At 48.1% G+C, this 18,399-nt stretch overlaps 1 protein-coding gene across 7 annotated transcripts in view; it reads right to left on the bottom strand.

The window, feature by feature from the left end:
• Positions 1–2,437: 2,437 nt before the first annotated feature.
• Positions 2,438–18,399, bottom strand: part of ZNF516 (zinc finger protein 516) — a 111,066-nt gene continuing 95,104 nt past the window's right edge. For all 7 annotated transcript variants that reach the window (XM_036884133.2, XM_036884140.2, XM_036884135.2 and 4 more), the window contains exons 4-6: positions 14,597–14,701; positions 13,780–13,847; positions 2,438–6,613 (exon numbers count right to left, since the gene is read on the bottom strand). In XM_036884133.2, the coding sequence (XP_036740028.2) occupies positions 6,554–6,613; positions 13,780–13,847; positions 14,597–14,701 (233 nt within the window). In that variant the 3' untranslated portion in view covers positions 2,438–6,553. The remainder of the gene's footprint in view (positions 6,614–13,779; positions 13,848–14,596; positions 14,702–18,399) is intronic.

Raw genomic sequence — 18,399 nt, forward strand, 5'->3', positions numbered from 1 at the left:
CTCTCCCAGGACCCGGGGCTGTACCCAGCCACGGCAGGCACCCAGAATTTGTTGAATGTATTTATAATGTCAAAAACTTTCTGTACAATGTCTGTGATTTCAAAGAAGCCCGCGATCGCCTGGCCAGATGAGGCTGTATCTGGTTCCGACTTGACCCTGTGCAAGGCCCCTGCTGAGTGCCTCAACAAGGAGCAGCAAGCTCCGGCCTGCACCCTCTAGGTTCACGATGTTTGTTGACACGGGGCAGGCTGTGCCCCGGTGGGAAGGCCTTACCCTCCCTCGGGTGATCCTGGTTGTCAGGCCAAAGTCAGCCGCCCCCGCCCCCAGGCAGCTCGGCGACGACACACCCACAGGCCCCACCAGCTCTTCCACAGCGGCCCCCCACCCCGCCCCACCCCCCGGCATCTCACGACTGCTGCCTTGTGTAAAACCTTTCTGCTCTGAAAATTCTTGCCCCTCTCTGATTCTTGGAAATGTTCTAGCTTGTCTTCGCCATTCTCTAAGTATAATTCCTGGAACAGAGCAGAATGTGGTACCGAGACAGCACAGCACAAAGCCAAGCGGGAACGGCGCTCCGCGTGGCCTGAGTCCTGCTCCTCCACCGGCAACTCTGGATGCAGAACGAGGTGAGACTCCTCTTGCCTGTTAAAAACGGGAACTCTTGGCAGCCGAGCTATGGGTTTACCCTTACGCCCTACCCTTAGCAGACCCAACACCCCATTAATTGAGGGCTTAGCCTGGCCACTGTGCATAGAGTCTTCTTCAGTTGAAAACAGAAAAAAAAGAAGAGCGTTCTCACTGCAGTCTTTATTTCCCTCTATCTATCCTCTTTCCCCTTCCCATAAAAGAAGCTACTGTGTGGGTATGTGACTGTCCTGCGCTTCCAGGGCCCTGCAGGATCTCCCGACCTTAAAGCCCTGCTATGGCCTTGCGCAGCACTCAGCAGTGAGGAAATCAGACAGTCCAAGAGTTTGTCACACAAAGACTAAGGCTTTCCACATTTTCTTTCAATAATTTTGCTAATCTCTTGAATAACAACTCACCTTTTAAAAAGGAAAGATGGAGAACATGAAGAGTATAGATTAGAAACGCACGCAGTTTTCCAACAGCAAGAAGGGGAAAGAAAGGTGTTGTCATACGTGGAGTGGTTCATTCTTGGGTCTTAAATGTGGAAGTTTCTGTGTGTGAGCGACACGGCCATGCCCAGGTCTTCCACCCCGCATAGCCTGTGGCAAAGTACAAACACTGAAAATAGTCAATTGCCGTCTTCACCCTGATTCGCAATAGCCAAGGAGGGCCTGCAGCTCAGGCAGGACACCTTAGGCTCACGAGCTGGTGACAACTAAGCAGACAGAGAAGAATGCAAGCTGCTCTCCTGGAGGAAGGCGCACGGCCACCCACAGAACGCCTGCGGCCTGGGAGAGGGTCTTGCAGGGTTCACGCAGGTGAGCGTCACGTGCCCCGTTACCTGCAAGGAAACCTGCCACATGAGGGGACACAGACAGACTTGGGCGGGGCTCTCTGTTTTGCCATACCACAGCACAGTCGGCTCCTCCATGAAATGTCAGCTGCCTGTTGAAGAGGCTGGAGTTGCCACATCTTTTAGAATCAGGACCCTTCCCATAAAAACCAGCCACCCAAAAGACAGGTCGCCAATAGACTGAATCAGAGACCTCACCGGCGGCAAGGTCTGGTTCTGTGGTCTACGAAATCGAAAGGCCTTCCGGAACCCCCCTCCAGTCGGTGTTTTCATGAGTACAGAGGCGGACGGCTGCCTGTGCCATCAGGGCACTGAGCTGACGCAGACCCAGCCATCTGTTTCCCCCTCCCAGCACAATTTTAAAGCCACGCTGAAGTACCAGCCTCATCCCTTCTCTTTTCTGTCAATGCAGATAGTTACATCATTAAACTTTGAAACACATTTTATCTTTTAAACTTAAAATGCTAGTAGGGCACCTGAGGGCCCTAAGTCCTGTTTTTGCCATCTGACTGTAACTGGACCACAGCACCACCTGCTGTATCCCATTCTTCGTATATTTCATCCGATCAAGGATTCCTTTTGCATCTTAATATTGTGTGTGGTTTATACTGCAGGTACAAGAAAAGTGTGTGTTTTGTGTGGACAGTAAGAGTTGGGCAAGGGAAAGATGAGAAACGCAGAGCCGCTTTCGAATAACAAAAACAAAAATGCCCCAGTGGTAGGTATATGCTGGGGCCCCCAAAAGATGTGCAAAAAAACAGTAGTCTGGTCATCTGGGCATCTTTTCAGATGAACTATCTTGTGAATCATCCTAAACTCTTTTGCTTATATAAATAAAGAGCACTAACTCTTTGCTTTGTGTTCAGCCAAAAAAATTAAAAAACAAAGATCAAGACAAGGCTGCCAAGGGATGTAAGCCACTTCCTAAAATAGGGGAAAAAGGTCTTACAAATCTCAAGAACTCCAAGATGTTTTTATTGATTTCAAATTCCAATAGAATGAATATGTTTTATCTAAATACTTTTTATCACATAACTGAAACATTGACTTATTTTTTTCAGAAATAGAGTTAAATACATCAATCTAGTTACAAATTCTAATATAAAGAGTACAAAATATAATGTTATAAATTGTATTTTAAAAAAAGAAATACAAATTCTATGGTCTTTTGCATTTCACTGCCTCAAAGTATAATTAGCAAAGTCCACAAAGAATGAACATTTTCCCTCGGTCACTTCTCACAGGAAGCTGCCTGGCTCTGGAGTGCCCCCAAACCATGTCCGCCCAAGTCCTGGCCTGTGGTTTCATTTCGTTTTGTTTTTGCTCAGTGAATAAAATGTTCTGTGATTAGAACACACCCAACTTAAAAGCAATAAAGCAGTACTTCAGACAGGGGCATTTTGAAAATGCAAACAAAATTTCAAATGCATCCTCTTTCCATGTTATTGAAACCTCTCAAGCCTGGGGGATGGTAACCTGTCTTTTTAAAGAAGGAATATCAGCGAGGAGAATCTGGCCACGCAAATCAAGGCACTGTGCTGCCTGGGAGGTGCACACTGAGGGCTGCAGCCACACCCTGGGACCCGGAAGACACTCAGCCTGTGGGCGACGCTGCTCTCGGTGGAGAGCACGCGAAGTGCCCTGGGCCAGCTCCCTGGAAAGGCAACAGAGAGGTGAGACCTGCTGCGTGTTGCGTTGAACCGGACATCCTAAAGGGACTGAATTGTCAAATTCACGACAGCAAGCGCCTCTGTATGATGGGTAAGTGACCTCACATAACCTGTAGTACAGTGGCTGAGTTTGGAGATGGTTCTTGGCACACCAGACACAAATGTGTTCCTTTACGGTGCCTAGTGGCCACATGCAATTACCAGTGCAATTTCCTGGAGCACCTTCTGTCCAGGAAACCAGTGTCTTCCTTGGTTTAAAAAAATAAATAAGTAAATAGAGGGGGTGGGGGAGGACCTCTTAAAGCATTTAATACTTTTCAAAACCAAAAAGGCGAAAGGCCCACTTGGTTTGAAATTGTGTATTGTGTTTTGTTTTGAGCAAGGTGAAACCTATCCATCTGAGACTTGCCAGGAGACCTCCCAGGAACCAGGCAGAAAGTGACAGAACCAACAGCTGACGATTTTCCAAAGACAGCAGCTCATTTTTCAGAGGTTTTAAATGCTCATTCTTCAAATTAAGGAATATGAGTGAATAACCTGAAAGATTTCTCTAAGCTCATTATCTGTGTGTTACTTGAATTCAACAGAGACTAAGCGCTGAGCGAGGGGAAGCCCCGGGAGCAGCCGGCGGGCAGCGGGCGGGGCGGATACACGGAGAGGCTGCGGTGCAGACGACCAGACCCTTTATTGTCTAAGTTACATTAGACGCCAACACTGTAAAAATCCTGTTAGGAAACAAGGAAACAGCAGATGGGTGGAGGTAGTAGAAAATCTGTAACAGTCAGAAGGTGACTTAACAGGAGAGATCATGCAGAAATCATCATTCGAAAAAAAAAAGCGAATCAAAACATATTAGCTAAATAAATAAGAAAACACAAATCATATTAAATACTATGGTTGAACTGACACACGCATTAAGAAACCAATACAATACTGACGATCAGTGGAAGAAAGAAACCACAGTCAGGCTGGAGAGCTGGTCTGGGAGGGAGGCACTCTCGGGGGGCCCCTCCCGTCTGTCTGCCTGGCTGAGCGAAAACCTTATTTCCGGTGCTGTCCTCAGCACACAATCATTCAAACTGACTTGGGCTGCTTGCTCTGCCAGCAGGACCCCGAACACAGCCCTTTCTCCACCAGGCTCCCTGGGAAGGAGGCTCGGGAAGGTACGTCCAGCTCTGAGGGCCAGCTGGGCTCCTGGCTGTCGCTTCTTCAACAGCAAGGATGTACCAACACCTCCGTGTCCCTTTGGGGACAGGATTCCGTTTAATGACTGAAACACAGAGAAACAGCCAGGACTCAATCCCTGGTCCCTGTGGGTTCCTGAACTATCACCGTTCACTTCCAGCCAAGAAAACCAAAGCCAGAAAATGCAGAAATTATCACTTTGGGAAAACTATCAAAGTGGTCAAACAGAAGTCAACAGAAAGGCATTTAGATTTCTAAGGAGAACAGGGGGATGTTTCTCTGCAATTTTGCTCAAAATAACTTTACAGAACATCAATTACAGTCACTTAATAGTATCTGCACGGACATTCCTAATGACACCAACACGACATATCATTCTGGTACAAATCTGGTGTAAGAATCTCACAAAAAAGTAAGTAAAAAAAATTAGAAATATATATACACGCATATACAGGTATCTATATGCGTCTATATACGTATATATAGAAGCCAGCCAGTCACATTGCATTGTTTGCAAGTCAAGTAATTTAAACTCAGTAACAAGTAGAATCCAGAACCAAACATTAACTAATAACAACAATAATAATAATAATATAATTCAGCAAATCATTAGAACAGGAAAACAACACATTAGGGTTTGTGTATGTGTGTGTGTTTAAACAACTCTTTGTATCAGAAGCCCATTTCCTACAAAAAACTGCACTAATCCATTACTGTATTAAGTAAACTGTCGCTCTCACCAGTATTAAAGGTTAGGATAATTTCTGTACATGTAAAATTATTGCTTTTTTGAAAAATATATTCAGCATGCTCCTTTTACTCCATTTCCTGCCTTTACAAAATTTCACAATTAAAAAAAACCTAGTAAAGCTTTTGCAAAAAATTTCACAGAACATTTTCATTCAAGGCAGCAGTAACTTTTGATAATGCATAAAATGATATGTGCAAAAATCTGAAACTCTCAGAAATATTACCATCACACACAGTGTCACAGTAATAGGAAAAGAAAATATCTCTATCTGTGGAATACAATTAGAACTGTGTACACTGCATGGTTTCAGATCCTTTTTATGGGCCCTTACCCCCACTGCAAAAACCTGCGTTTTGTGTGACTGAGGAAGAGGTATACAAAGCTGCCCCCACCCATGGGCCAGGGGCCCTCCACACCCTGGGATCAAGGGTCCTCGTCTTGTGGAGGTTACCAGGCCCAAGAGGAAAACACACCTACTTGCTGGGCAGGTGCAGGTGCAGATGGAACAGGGAGGGTGGAAGGCTCTGGAGCAGTGGCCTCCTAGTGGCCCAGGGTGCCCCAGTCTGCTCAGGGCTCCTCCTGCTACTACTAAACGGGTCTGGGTTGGGAGGGACAGTGGCTAGAGGATCCATTAAGATGGGCAGTCTTCCTTGGGAGCAGTTTGCAGAATGTAGCCCTGTTACAAAAAGGTCCTGAGAATAAACAAAGAAGCCTGCTTAGTGTTCGACTAGCTCTCTTTTCCGAAGCAGATATAAGCAATCCCACAGATGTGTTTCCTCCGCCGGATTCACTGAGGACAAGTGGTGGGAAGTGGGGGACGAGCACGTGGGAAATGCGATGGCCCCAAAGGGTCACAATGCGAACCACTGAACAGGCAGGGCCCCGTCACCTGGCCCTCCTCCATGGAACCTGGTTTCCACAGCACCTGACCACCACCTCCTTCCTCTCTTTAGTTACTGTTTTAAATACCCACGGAGACAGGGAGAGGCCGCGGTACTAACACCTCGTCCCCTCGCTCCTCCGCTGTTCTGGGGTGACCCCGACAGTGCGGCTGCGCAGCGGCTTCTCTTACAGTGCTTGGCTTCGCCATTCTGTCCGATACACACGAGAATCTTTTTCCAGTGTCTCAAACGTGTCTTGGACAATATAGATGCCTGTGCTCCTATGTGCCCGCCAATACCACTGTTTATTACAAGAAAATATGGGACTGTGGCCAATGAGCACACGTACGCATACAGAATATCTACATGTAACTCCAGAGTACAGCATCTTCATTTATTGTTCAACGTTCAGTGAGGAGAAGCGTCTCCCTTCTGCCTCCACCCGGCATGGCGGCTCCGGGAGCTGAGGAGTCGGACTGGGGGTCCTCCGGCTGTCCTTCCGCAGTGGTCGGGGCACTGAGGGGACATCCACGAGGGGGCTGCTAACGGCTGTCACAGGGCACCAGGGTACGTCGGAAACGTGTCTCTAGGTTCCCTTTCTGAGAGGCACTGTCTGGACGGGATCTGCGTTAGAATGGTCTCTCCCCTGGATGGGAAAAAGGAGACAACAGAAAATCTCATTTCTGCCTGGTGGTTTCTAAGTGCATTTTTCCCATTAATTTTCTGATCAACATCCAAGAATACAAGCAATGACCTTTATGGAGCAACTTGGTCAGGTCGGCAAAGCCCCCTGATTAAGCTGTAACCCATCTTCCACGAGCAGGATGCACTTTAAAAGCACCTTCCTGCCCCACGGGGGCCGCTGCACAAATGGTCCCCAGTGACGTAGAGGCTCTCCGACTTCTCCGACTATGTGAGAATGGCAGGTAACGGTGTCTGAACGGGCTCTGGAGAAAAGGCTAAAGGCTGGCAGGACGGACTGGGGGGGGAACCAAACAGCAAAGTTCGGTACGACAGAGCGGATTTGCACAGGCGATAGTTCCACAACAAGGCTGAATTTGTGGGTCATATAAACAAAAAGGAAAGCGCAGCTCTCACACGGGTCTGTCAGAACCTGAGGGAGCTTTTCGATTCCCATAAATAATGACCATGTTGGGAAAACAGAAGGAGTATTCTAGAGTCAAGTGAGCTGCACGATAAAATGAGAATCACGTGAGCCTGAAGCTTTTAGAGAATATTCTCCAACGACATGCGCAGCATCACTGTTTGAACAATGGAGTTCACCACCTGAGGACAAAAATAGCCGGGCAAGATGAATCTTACTTAACTGCATTAACCTTCAGTTAAAGTCTTGAGGAAGTGAAGCCAACCGCTTGAACTGACACGTATACAGAAAAGACAGGACTCACGTAAAATTCCAACCGGCTTCCAGCCAGGCCCACAGGAACCCTCGAAGCAAGTGGGGCCGGGAGAGGACCTGGTTGACACAATGAATTAAGATCGTCCCTTTCGTTAACAGTTTCAGAAGACTCACATTGAAAACTAGCCCTACATTCGTGACACTGAGTGCAAGTAAAAAAGACACTTGACAGGGCTTGAGGGTGGGCACCGTGGTAGATGGCAGTTTATTTTCTGCAATGCAGCAAACAGCTGAATGAGAGATGTGATAAAACTTCCTTAAGTAGATGGTGAATCCCCTGCCGTAAACTCAGGAAGATGTTTTACTTTTTGCATGGTGACATTATGCTGTGGAGAGATTCATCAGCCACAGGGCTCATTCAGAACTTGTTCTAGACACGCACGGCAGGCAAACGGCCTTTGTGTTTACAGAGAGAAAAACGGGAGCTGCCGCTGGGTGCTGGATGGCCAGCCTCAGGAGCCGTCAGCAACCGCACACGGCCAACAGGCTTGCCGGTACTTCCAGGGCGCGTATGCAGGATGTGGAAGCACGTGTCCCGTGTACCCAGATTTCATACACACAACACAGACCAGTCCCCACATCCTACCTGGACTTCTCCTCCTTTGGGACACAGTACGCAAATTCACACTGGGCAAAGTAAAAACCACCACTAGAGCGCCAACTAGAAGGCGTCTTCTCTCTCTAAAGGACTGAAGTTTAAAATGCAGGGCTCAGGAAGTCTTAAAATGTTTATTTTAGAAGGATTACAAAATCTGGATAAGTCAACTAACTCGGTTACTAGATTTACTCCATAAATTCAGATGCTCTGATGTCTAGTACTCCTTATAACTGGACATGTGAGTTCATGTAGCACCTCATTTTTAAAGAGAGTCGTTTGCACTTAGTGATTCATGGGGACCAGCGCTTTTTCTCAATATAGCACTCCTATGGGGTGTTTTTTTTTTTTCAAATGAATGAAATTCATCTGAAAAACTGGGCAAACAGGAAAATGCAGCCATAGGAGTCTGAGGAAGCCTTGTATGAGGTGGACACATAATATTTTGAGCACACACAAGTTGCTATCTTCCTTCTACAAAGAAAGAGTAGTCAGAAAATGAGAAGCAGCTTTTAGAAAATACGGCTTTTCTTTTTCACAGCTGTGTGAATTATGGCCTTTCCTGTAATGCTGAAGGAAATATTATCTTTAAGGCATTTTGATGTCGTAGGGATGGATATTGACATCTGGAACTCTATGAGGTCTCCTCATTTCCCTTTTGTCTTTATAAGATAAGGGAATGCATAGGTACTCATGGGGGGTGGATCTCACACACACACACACACACACACACAAAAAAAAAAACCCTAAATCCCCCAGGACCCAGGAACCTCTCAGCCTCTAGAGGGAGGCCAGCTACTGAACAGGGCTTACATTGGACACACGTGGTGTGACACTAACTGCTTAATGACATTACACATAAATCCTTGCAGGCTCCAACCTTTACCAGACAGGCCGTAAGTAAAGAAGGGCTCAAATTTCTGCGGGTAATTTTGAATAAATCACTGGAGATGCTCATGGCATTCTGTAGTGTGTTTTGTGTAGAAGAAAGTGGACAGTGTGTTTTAAGATATTTGTTTGGTTTTATGAATAAGAAGGCTGCTTAGACAAATAAGCTGAATTTTAAAATCTGATCTGTGATATACCATAAAAGCGATACTAGAAAGATATTCTGCATATATTCAAATATGCCAGCCGACGTGAATTTGCCACCATTTGAATTATAATATCCACTGCTAAATATCAGCCAAATTAAGTTGCCATTTATTTTCTCACTTCCTGTTATACTGATTAATGGAATTATTTCTCCAGCTTAACTATTTTAAAATAGCACTTAGAATAATAAGAAATAAACTATTAATAATAGTCTTTAATTTTTGCAAGAAATCCAATCAAAACACCAGAATTTGTATTTCAGCAAAAATCAGTCTGCTCTTTGAAATCCCAAAATCAGGGAGGAGTTGGAGAGAGAGTTCATTTTTCTTGGTTTTAAACATTACTTAAATTTCTAATTTTTAATAACAATTCAATGGAAAACTATTATATCCCCCCCCCAACACTAAAAGACATCCCAGTTTTTTTCTCTATAGGTCAATGGCACCCATATTTCAGCATATTATTTTCAAAAAAGGTTCTTTCTAATGATGAATACTGATGACTAAGAAACTAAATATTAATCAGTCGTGTAAAATCTATGATAGAACACCTGGAAGTCCCCCACTTATTAAGATTTTTGCTTGCAATAGCAGTTACCCGCCTGATCAGAATTATCTTCATAACACAAGCACACACCCTGGGTGCCTTTATTCCCAAGGGCTGGAAGATCACTCCCCAGCTTATAGATGCTCTCTGCCAGCCTTCCAACCCTTTGATAATAAATGCAATGAGATCCATGGAGAAGAGATACTGTGACCACGAACTACCTCCTGGAAACCCTCTCATTTAATCCAGATCTTAAACTTGTAAGGAGCCAGTAAGCCTTTCCTCTCGGCCTATCAGAGGAATGCGATGATGAGAAACGCCTGCTTCTGGGATCGCTGACACAAAGTGCATGCCTGGAGCTCAGAAGCAACTCCGCCAGCATGTGTGCAAAACAGAGACCCTCACCAAAAACAGCAAAAGGAAGTCATTTTATTTCTTCTCAATGCTTCTGTTCATTCTGACCTCACTGAATTAAATCAATGTTAACATATTGATTTGTTCTCATGCCTGTTGAACTGCTTCACTCAAATGCATGATTTGTCAGAATCATGCAACACAGAAAATTCAAGTATTAATATGGCAAAGTGAAGGCAGTTGTTCATGTGTAAACTCAAGAATGGTGTCTTCTGAACAGGGTAGCGCACTGAAACTGCATCTATGTTGACAACACTTTCCCCAAACTCAGTTTTCCCAGGAAACCACTACCAGCTAGTCTGTGAAATGAAAAAAGACAAAATAAGAGCACGTGCAAGCGCACCGCTGGGGTGAGATGCAGAAAGCGCCCCTAGGCTCAGGCCCAGGACAGCCCGGTGCAGCCCGTCCATGGCGGCCTCTGTGCAGGCATCGGCAAGCGCAGCCATGTGCGTGTGCCCCACACAGTCCCCAAGTCCCAGTCCCTGACACGGTGGTTCGCTCTCAGAGTAGCCGAGTCCCGCTGCTGACTCACTGAATGTGGCTCCATCGCCAGGCTCATGCCAGCTCCCATCTCATTCCAGAGCTGGCACACAGGTCAGTGCTGGAGTGACGCAGGGAGAAGCCGGGGTGAGAGCATCTACTCCACAGCCTGGGTCTCAGGAGCTGCGTCTGCCTGTCGGCCACTCCTGCGTGGACCCCCAAGAGGCATGGTGAGCTGGCCTGGAATGTGATCTGGGCCTGGTCTGTGCTGCTCCCCACTCGCCGGAGGTCAGGGCTCGGCTCCTCCCCAGACCTGGGGCCGCAAGCCAGAGCCACGGTCACCACAATGCCCCCTCTTGCACCCGCCTCCGGTCACCACATTCCGCCATAACCCAAATAGCCCCACACCCATCTGCTCTTCCCTGGCCACCCTAACAAGGGCCAACTCAGCGTCCTCCAGGACCACCCTGGGCACCTCTGTGTGGTGCCTGGCCATCTGTCTGGAATGGGCACTTCAGCTTAACTCGATGCCCTTTCTGAGCCGCCATGCTGCTGGCCATGTTGGCGTGCCCCTCCAGGACCCCACGGTGCCCCTGTCGCTCTTCCACTGGGCTTCCCCTCCTCCAGCCTCGCAGAATTGCTCCCTGACCTCCCAGTGGGCTCTCGGTCTCCAGCACAGTCCTCTACACGTCCGCGTCTGGGCCCCAGGACCTTCACCCCATCACAGAGCTGCACCACTTTGCCATCTTCTTGCCTAAACCAGCCAGTGGACCTTAAGAACCACAAATCCAGGAGGAATATTTACCTTGTCTCCTCAGTATCCTGATCGTTGCCCAGTATTACAGAGCCTGGCACACAGTAGGTGCTCAGTAAATATTGCAAATGACTGAATAAGTGAGATTGTAAAACGGAATTCCCAGATACTACTTCAATTAGATAACTTAGTATCTGTCATGCATCTCTATAAAAGTCCATCAATGTTAAGTATCTGATCAAATAATTTCTGCATGAATACACAGTGTTGTGTGATGAAAAAAAAGAAGGCCATGATTCACAGCCCCTAAAGCCCACAGGAAAAGAAGGGGATTTAAATATTAATTAGTTAATGTTAGTAAAGCACACTTAACATGAGAAGATCATTGTTGGTAAGTATGAGTCCCACCGGAGACAAATAATTCAGGATTGTTCCTTGAACTTACAACATACTCCAAATCTAACACAGCAACTGTAATTTCTGCAGACGGTAAGAACTACCGTGTAAGAAAGAACAATAAGATTTAAGCCTCCACCTGTTGCTGATGCGTTCTTCAGGTACACTGGCAGGATCTCTATGGGAATTGTTAAATTCTAGGCTGTGCTAAGGAAAATGGAATTTCCTAGAGATCCGGAACATTTAGTGGTTGATCAACAAAAGCTATTTTAAATGGAATGAAGGACAAAAAGTACCATCAGTGGCCATGATCCCGAATGTGGAATCAAATAGTAGCTGTCCTCATGAGAGGGTGATAAGTCCAGCTCAGGGTGATGCCACAGGCCTGAACCACCACTGTCACGAAGCTGGAAAGACAGACAGCTGAGCCCTGGACCTTGCCCTGAGAGTCACTGAACCCACAGGATTGAGTTGCTCTGAATGGGAAACCGTGAGGTTGGTTGTGATACGTATTAAACAGCAGAACGTGCACTCATAGGGCGAAGACAAAAATACATCTTTTCTCCACCATAACCAGTAACTTAAAATACCATTTAAGTGATTTGCTTTGTTGACCTATTTCTCCTCATGATAGAAGCATTTTACAGGCTTGGGTAGAATTAATATGTGGCAAATAAACTGATGCATGCTCCTGGAGAATCTGAGTTATTCACAGATCTACCAGGTGGTTTCCACCCATCACGCTTATCAAAAAGCCACGTTAGTGGATTTAATGGGCCGACTGTGTGCACAGGACTCTCTGGACTTGACCACAGTTGCAATCTCGGTGTGGGGTTCTCCAGTCACCACCCGGCCTTACTGTCACCTCACTACTGACACGTCATGGTGGGTCATCTCAGGGAGCGATTTCTGTTAAAACGGAGGGTGCCACCTAAATCGACTTGACTTGTCTTTGGAAATCTTTTATTCAGCATTCAGAATGATGTCATTTATTTCATAAATTGTCATAGTGTCATGAAATAATGGCTTTACATTCTAAAACTATGGTTTTATTGAGAGAGAAGTCACTAAAAACCTAACAAACAACAAGGCATTTTACCAAAGACACGTGAAAAAAAGCGTTTCAACGACAAGCAGGAATTCTGAAGATGATGAAAAGCTGAAACAAAACCCCTGGTCTGGCTGGTGACATCCACTCTCAGCCCCTTCAACCACAACGAGCAGCTGGCCCTTGGAAGCTGCTCCCCACACTGACCACGCCTCCAGGGAACAGACCAGATGGTCCCTGAGGTGCCTGGACGTTGCCGTCATCATTGCCATGGGCCCCACAAAGACGTCCACTGGGCGACGGCCACTGACCACCCGACAGGGCCTCGGGGGTTTGCTCTGGGGGCAGGGAAGCCCCTCTTCACTTGGGAAGGGGAGGGTCTGCACACACACACTCTACAGCCACTGGCTACAGAGCGAGAGCACAGAGAGAGCTGGGAGAACGAGGCGGGGGGGGGGGGGGCGGTGACATCCCGTAGGAGGGACAGAAAGGGGGACAAGCCGCTGGGCCGGGACAGCATGCGAGCCCCTGGGATGGAGCAAGCTTCGCTGCTGTAGAACGCCAACCTCCTTCGAGGTCCCGGCCGACCTGACGCCTTTGTGGACGTCGGATGGTTTACACGCTAAGGCCTGTGGACACATACCCATTATGGCCGTTCCGGGAGGCGCATGACACAGAGAACCAGATCAAGACGGGGACACAGCCATGAAACACCAGTCTCAGCACAACACAAAGACACTGTTTTGAAGTTGGGAATTTTGGATGAAAAGCATACATTTCTAGTGCTTAAGTCACCTGAAGTCACCTGAAGTCTCTACTGGGTCCCTCACCCCAAGACCGAAAGCTGCTTCAACCTCATCCGCGTCACCCACGGCTGAGATGACCACAGGGCCCATCGGCACCCCTGCCCCGGCTGTCCCGGGGGCCAGCTTCTAAGTCACAGCCACGTCAAGTCACTTACACATTTGGGAGAAAGCAGTTTGGTGACGCTGTGATGAACCCCAGGACACGCCTTTTCCCACCCCCCACATTAAACCCAAACTCCGATTAATGGTCAGACCTACTTGTTTGGGGGCATCTGCGGACGTGGCGTGGACTTCAGCGCCTCGGAGGCCGTTAGACTCAAACACCACTGTGGGAACAAGGGGGTGTGTTAGTAGATGCACATGCCAGCCCCACCACGACGCCACACTAAACCAGGCCATGACAGATTCAGCACTTCCACAAAAAAAGACACTGGCACCTCACCTACAGTTGGAAGATGCAGGTTTACCCCAACATGTGGTGGCAGGAGTCACTGCCCTCTTTAATTCAGACTTGGTTCTGACAGCTTTATCAGTGCCTGTGCAGAGGGACCTGCCTCCCGCCCTAGTCACCGTCCAGCCTCGGCCACTCCACACTGGACGGGCCGTGAGTACAGCCTGCACGTTCCTGAGAAGGCACCCAGGCCAGTGCGAGGGCCTCCACACACCGCCTGCAGTGCCCACAGTCGAAGGCAAGCTGCTCCCAGGGGGCCTGGATTCCCTCACACACGCCCCGGACCCAGCCTGGGGGGCCCAGCCCAAAACACAGGGCCCATCACGGCCGGTGAGCACAGACCGAGCCACCCCCACTTCGCTGCCCTGTGTGCTGCAGAACATCAGAGTCATTTCTGGGGGCTGCCCTCCCATTAAAATGGAGCTCTACAAACAGGCTTTTCTCAAATTAACCACAAGGCACCTGGGTGTAAAGGAAGCCATCTCTGGGCTGGACGGGAAAGTCCAGCACACCTCACAGGAGAGGCCAGTCACCCTCCCTCATGGCCGAGAGGACAGGCCGCCGCCTGGCTTTGCTCCCAGTACCCCCGGGGACGTGTGGCAGGACCGAGGGGCAGCCGGGTACCTGTGTGTGCCCGCATGTGGGCCCTGAGGTGGCTGGGCTGCTGGAAGCACTTCCCACACTCCGCACAGATGAAGTCTCCTTGGTGGGCCTGCGTCCGGAGCACCCCTGGTGGGTAAGGTGGGTGGGGGAGGGAGACAAAGACACAGTTAGTCTGTCTGATGCGCGGGATGTGCCTCCGGCCCCCGGGCACACCAGCCTGCCTCCGGAGGGACACGTCGGGACCTCCATGGAGCATAATGACAGTGGAGTGAACCAGCTCCCGTGACCCCTCGGCAGCGGGTGGCCTGCAGGGCCCGGGCCAGCCAGCCGTGCCCACCTGCTGGGGCCCCTCCCACACGCCCCCGGCCCTCCCTGTGGGCTGGGAACGAGGCGGGCTCAGACCCCCGGCATCGGATGTGTTCCCGCCAATCCTGAAGACCCTCAGCTTCGTTAGCAAAGGGGTGCAGAGCGGCGGGCCTGCCTGGGCGCCGCCTCTCACGGGGCGCCTCTGGAGCAGAGGCTGATGTTCCCGTAATGGTGGCTCCAAAGAGGTTTCCCGGACCTGGTTTCTACTGTTCGTCCTGGTGATAACTCAACTCAGTGGAAACACAAGAACAGGAAAACTAACTAGAAAGTTAAATGCTATTCATTAAGCTAAATGTTTCTGGACTTAAAGTCGGATATTTGAATATAAAAGCAAATCAATGATGGCCACGGCCAATCGGCCACACCCAGGTTCTTCTCATCCCAAGTCAGAATGTCGCCAACAGACGGAAACACTATAAAATCATCTTAACGTGACAGATAATGTTTATGGAGACAATGATCAAATATGAACTCCACGGCAGATCTTTCTGGATTTCCAATGTGACAGCCATGAACCTGTTCAAGAACCTCAAGAACTTGTCCACAGAGTCCTCCATTTCCCCTGCCTCTTTCAGAAGCACAAAAAGAATATGGTTCATTTTAACCCCTACCGTCTACGCATCCTGCTGTTGTTAACAAAAGACGCTCGCCGATGCGCACAGAGAGCCCCACTCGCTACGAAGTGCAGAAGTGCAGCGGCCAGAGCAGCTTGAGGGGCTGGCCACCCCGTGCTTCTCCCGCGTGCACCCTCTTGCCAAGAGTTTTAGCTAAGCAAGCCGGGTGGAAGGGGAGGCTTCGGAGGGCTGTGCCCGGTGAATGTAGGAGGCCTCAGGACTCCCAAGGCACCCACACCCTGAGTCCTGGGGTTCTGAGCACACTGCCTGCAGAGAAACACACCACCCCACGGGAGGCTCTGCTCAAACCCTAACACAACACGCCTTGCAGGAGTATCTTTCCTCTTTGGACCATGAAAATACAAACTCCAAAGCAATCTTCTTCCTCATTCCTTTTCATTCTGAGTACCCTCCAGCTGAGCTCCTAGAAAACCACCTGCAGCAACTGCTTCCGTGCGTGGACTTTGCCCGCTGTTATCACACTGCACCAAATGCAGATGCTAACTAGCCCTACATGGACTCCCATCGACGATGGCAACAGCAGTGTGGCATTTGCATCTAACACTCAAACATCCCAAAACAAGGTCATTATAGTACTGTCCTCTAAGTATTAGCTAGCTATGTTCTAGCCAAACTAGCAGCAGTAAAAACACAGCCTTGCCACCCATCCGTTCCTATTTCCTCGACTTCAGCATGCTTCAACACACTCGAATGAAGTGTGTGCATGCACAGGCATGCATGCACACACTCATACACATGCACAGTTTTCCCATGATTTTACCGTATCATTTTCCCTTTACTTTTAAAGAAAAGACCCTTGGCCTTACAGTCAGTAATATTATGCCCAAGCTACACAGCTCCAACACTGTCCTAGAAATTGGAGTTGCACATGGAAAGTGGACTCAAACGTGAAGGGAGGAGGCTTCAAGGCACACATGCCTCCCCCACTCTAGAGCCCTGCGTCATTCAACTTCATTAGGTGTAACATGCCCATCTGCAAGGGGAAAAGAGAGGCTGAAAAGATTCAACAAAAATTCTAAACATATTCAAAAGGAATACAAATTTGTCGTCATCATCATCATATTAAGAAGTCTTCGGCATAAGCAACTTTTTTTTTAAAGTCCCAATAACAAAGACTTTAGCTATTAGTCCGTCTAGAATTACTGCATTCTATTATCTTCAATTATTTGAAGATATTGTGAAATCCATATTATCATATAAAATAAGCCAGCCGCATAGTCTGGGAACACAGATAATTTATTACTTTATTACTATTGTATAACAAATCATTCATGTTACAGTCACAGTGTGACCTGAAGGCCTCACTGTACCTGCACAGAAAACATTTTCATTCCTAAAGGGTTAGTCTCCCAGCTCCTGAGGGCAGTGGCGATGACCACACCCACCTAGGGGTCCTTCCTCCTGGCAGGGGTTTTGGACCATTCATTCTGCATAAATGTCACTCAGGAGAAACACATGTGGGGAAGGTCTCTGAGAATAATTTGCCCTAACTTCTGAAAAAACCTCATGTCTTAAAGGCATAGCCCAATAGCAATATTCTCTTTACACAGAGCATATCCACTGAAAAATCACAGGTCACACTTCTAGTACCCATAACCATTTCATGTATGCAGCTGTGAATTACTGTTCTCCTGGAAAATTCTCATCTGCATACCTCTGTCTCCCCTACTCCAAGTGATGCTATGGCAACATGTTTATAGTCAGTGGCCCGTATGGAGGGGTCACGACCTTCAGCCAGCAGACAACGCCCCACAAGGAGATGCCCAGCAGTGCGTCTGACAAGAAAATGGGCGTCACGTTGCAGAGAAGCCGTAGAACAACACAGGTCAGAAGGACTGTACTGGACAGAGCCAAGTAAGAGACTAGATTCGTCACCCCCAAACCAACTGTCTAGTGCACAAGAAGGAAGGGGTGTATGGCAAGTGGGAAACAAAACCTCCGGAAGGTTGGTCACTGGCACATATGCCAATAACGTGATTGTTTGGCTGCACACATTTCCTGGGCGGCAATAATACAAGTAGAGTCTCCATAACAGGAAACATTAATACTCTGTTCACTTTTCGGTCAGACCACACCAGGCGGCTGGGTCTCCTGGCTGCAGCCCTTCAAGAGTGTCATAAACACTGGGATGAGGCGGGAGCCAGTGGAGGCCCAGCGGCCAGGCAGGGCCTACAAAGGTCGGGATATGTGAGGATGCAGATCCAGGAGAGGAAACAAGGATCATCTGCAGGCTCAGAGCCCGTCACGCCGAGGAGCTCTGGCCAGCTCCACATGGCCCCACAGTGGGGCCTGGGGCCGGCGGGGTCTGCCCAGAGAAGGGGCCGCTCCACCCAGGACGTTCGATCAAACTGTCAAGGGCTTTGGTCAAGCTGACCTCCGCGCATCACTCCTCCCAAGAAGCCATGATCCAAAAAAGCACTTCGTATATTCTGGCCAAAGAGTTTAAAACACTGCCTTCAAGAAGTCCAAGTCAGAGTGAACTTAAAACACCATAAATTTGCTGCCCTATACCTAACTGTATTTTGTGTATACAGGAAAAGAGTAAATAATTCAAGAGCCCCCATGCATTATGGACAAGTGAACATTTTTAACTTTAAAAAAATAAACATTTAACCCTTCTTAAAAAAAAAGCCTCAGAACCATTTATGTAAACAATTTTAAAGAAAAGAAAAACATTTCAGGCTATTTTGTACTTCAAATTCTGTCACCTGAAATTCTCAAAACCTTAACTTAAAATTCACTTCTACTCTTTAGGGGGCAAAAAACCACAACAACACAGACCCACACAACAGCACAAGGGGCCTTTAAAGGGCAGGCAGGCTG

Source organism: Manis pentadactyla, chromosome 6 (genome assembly GCF_030020395.1).
Source record: "Manis pentadactyla isolate mManPen7 chromosome 6, mManPen7.hap1, whole genome shotgun sequence".
Classification (NCBI taxonomy): domain Eukaryota; kingdom Metazoa; phylum Chordata; class Mammalia; order Pholidota; family Manidae; genus Manis; species Manis pentadactyla.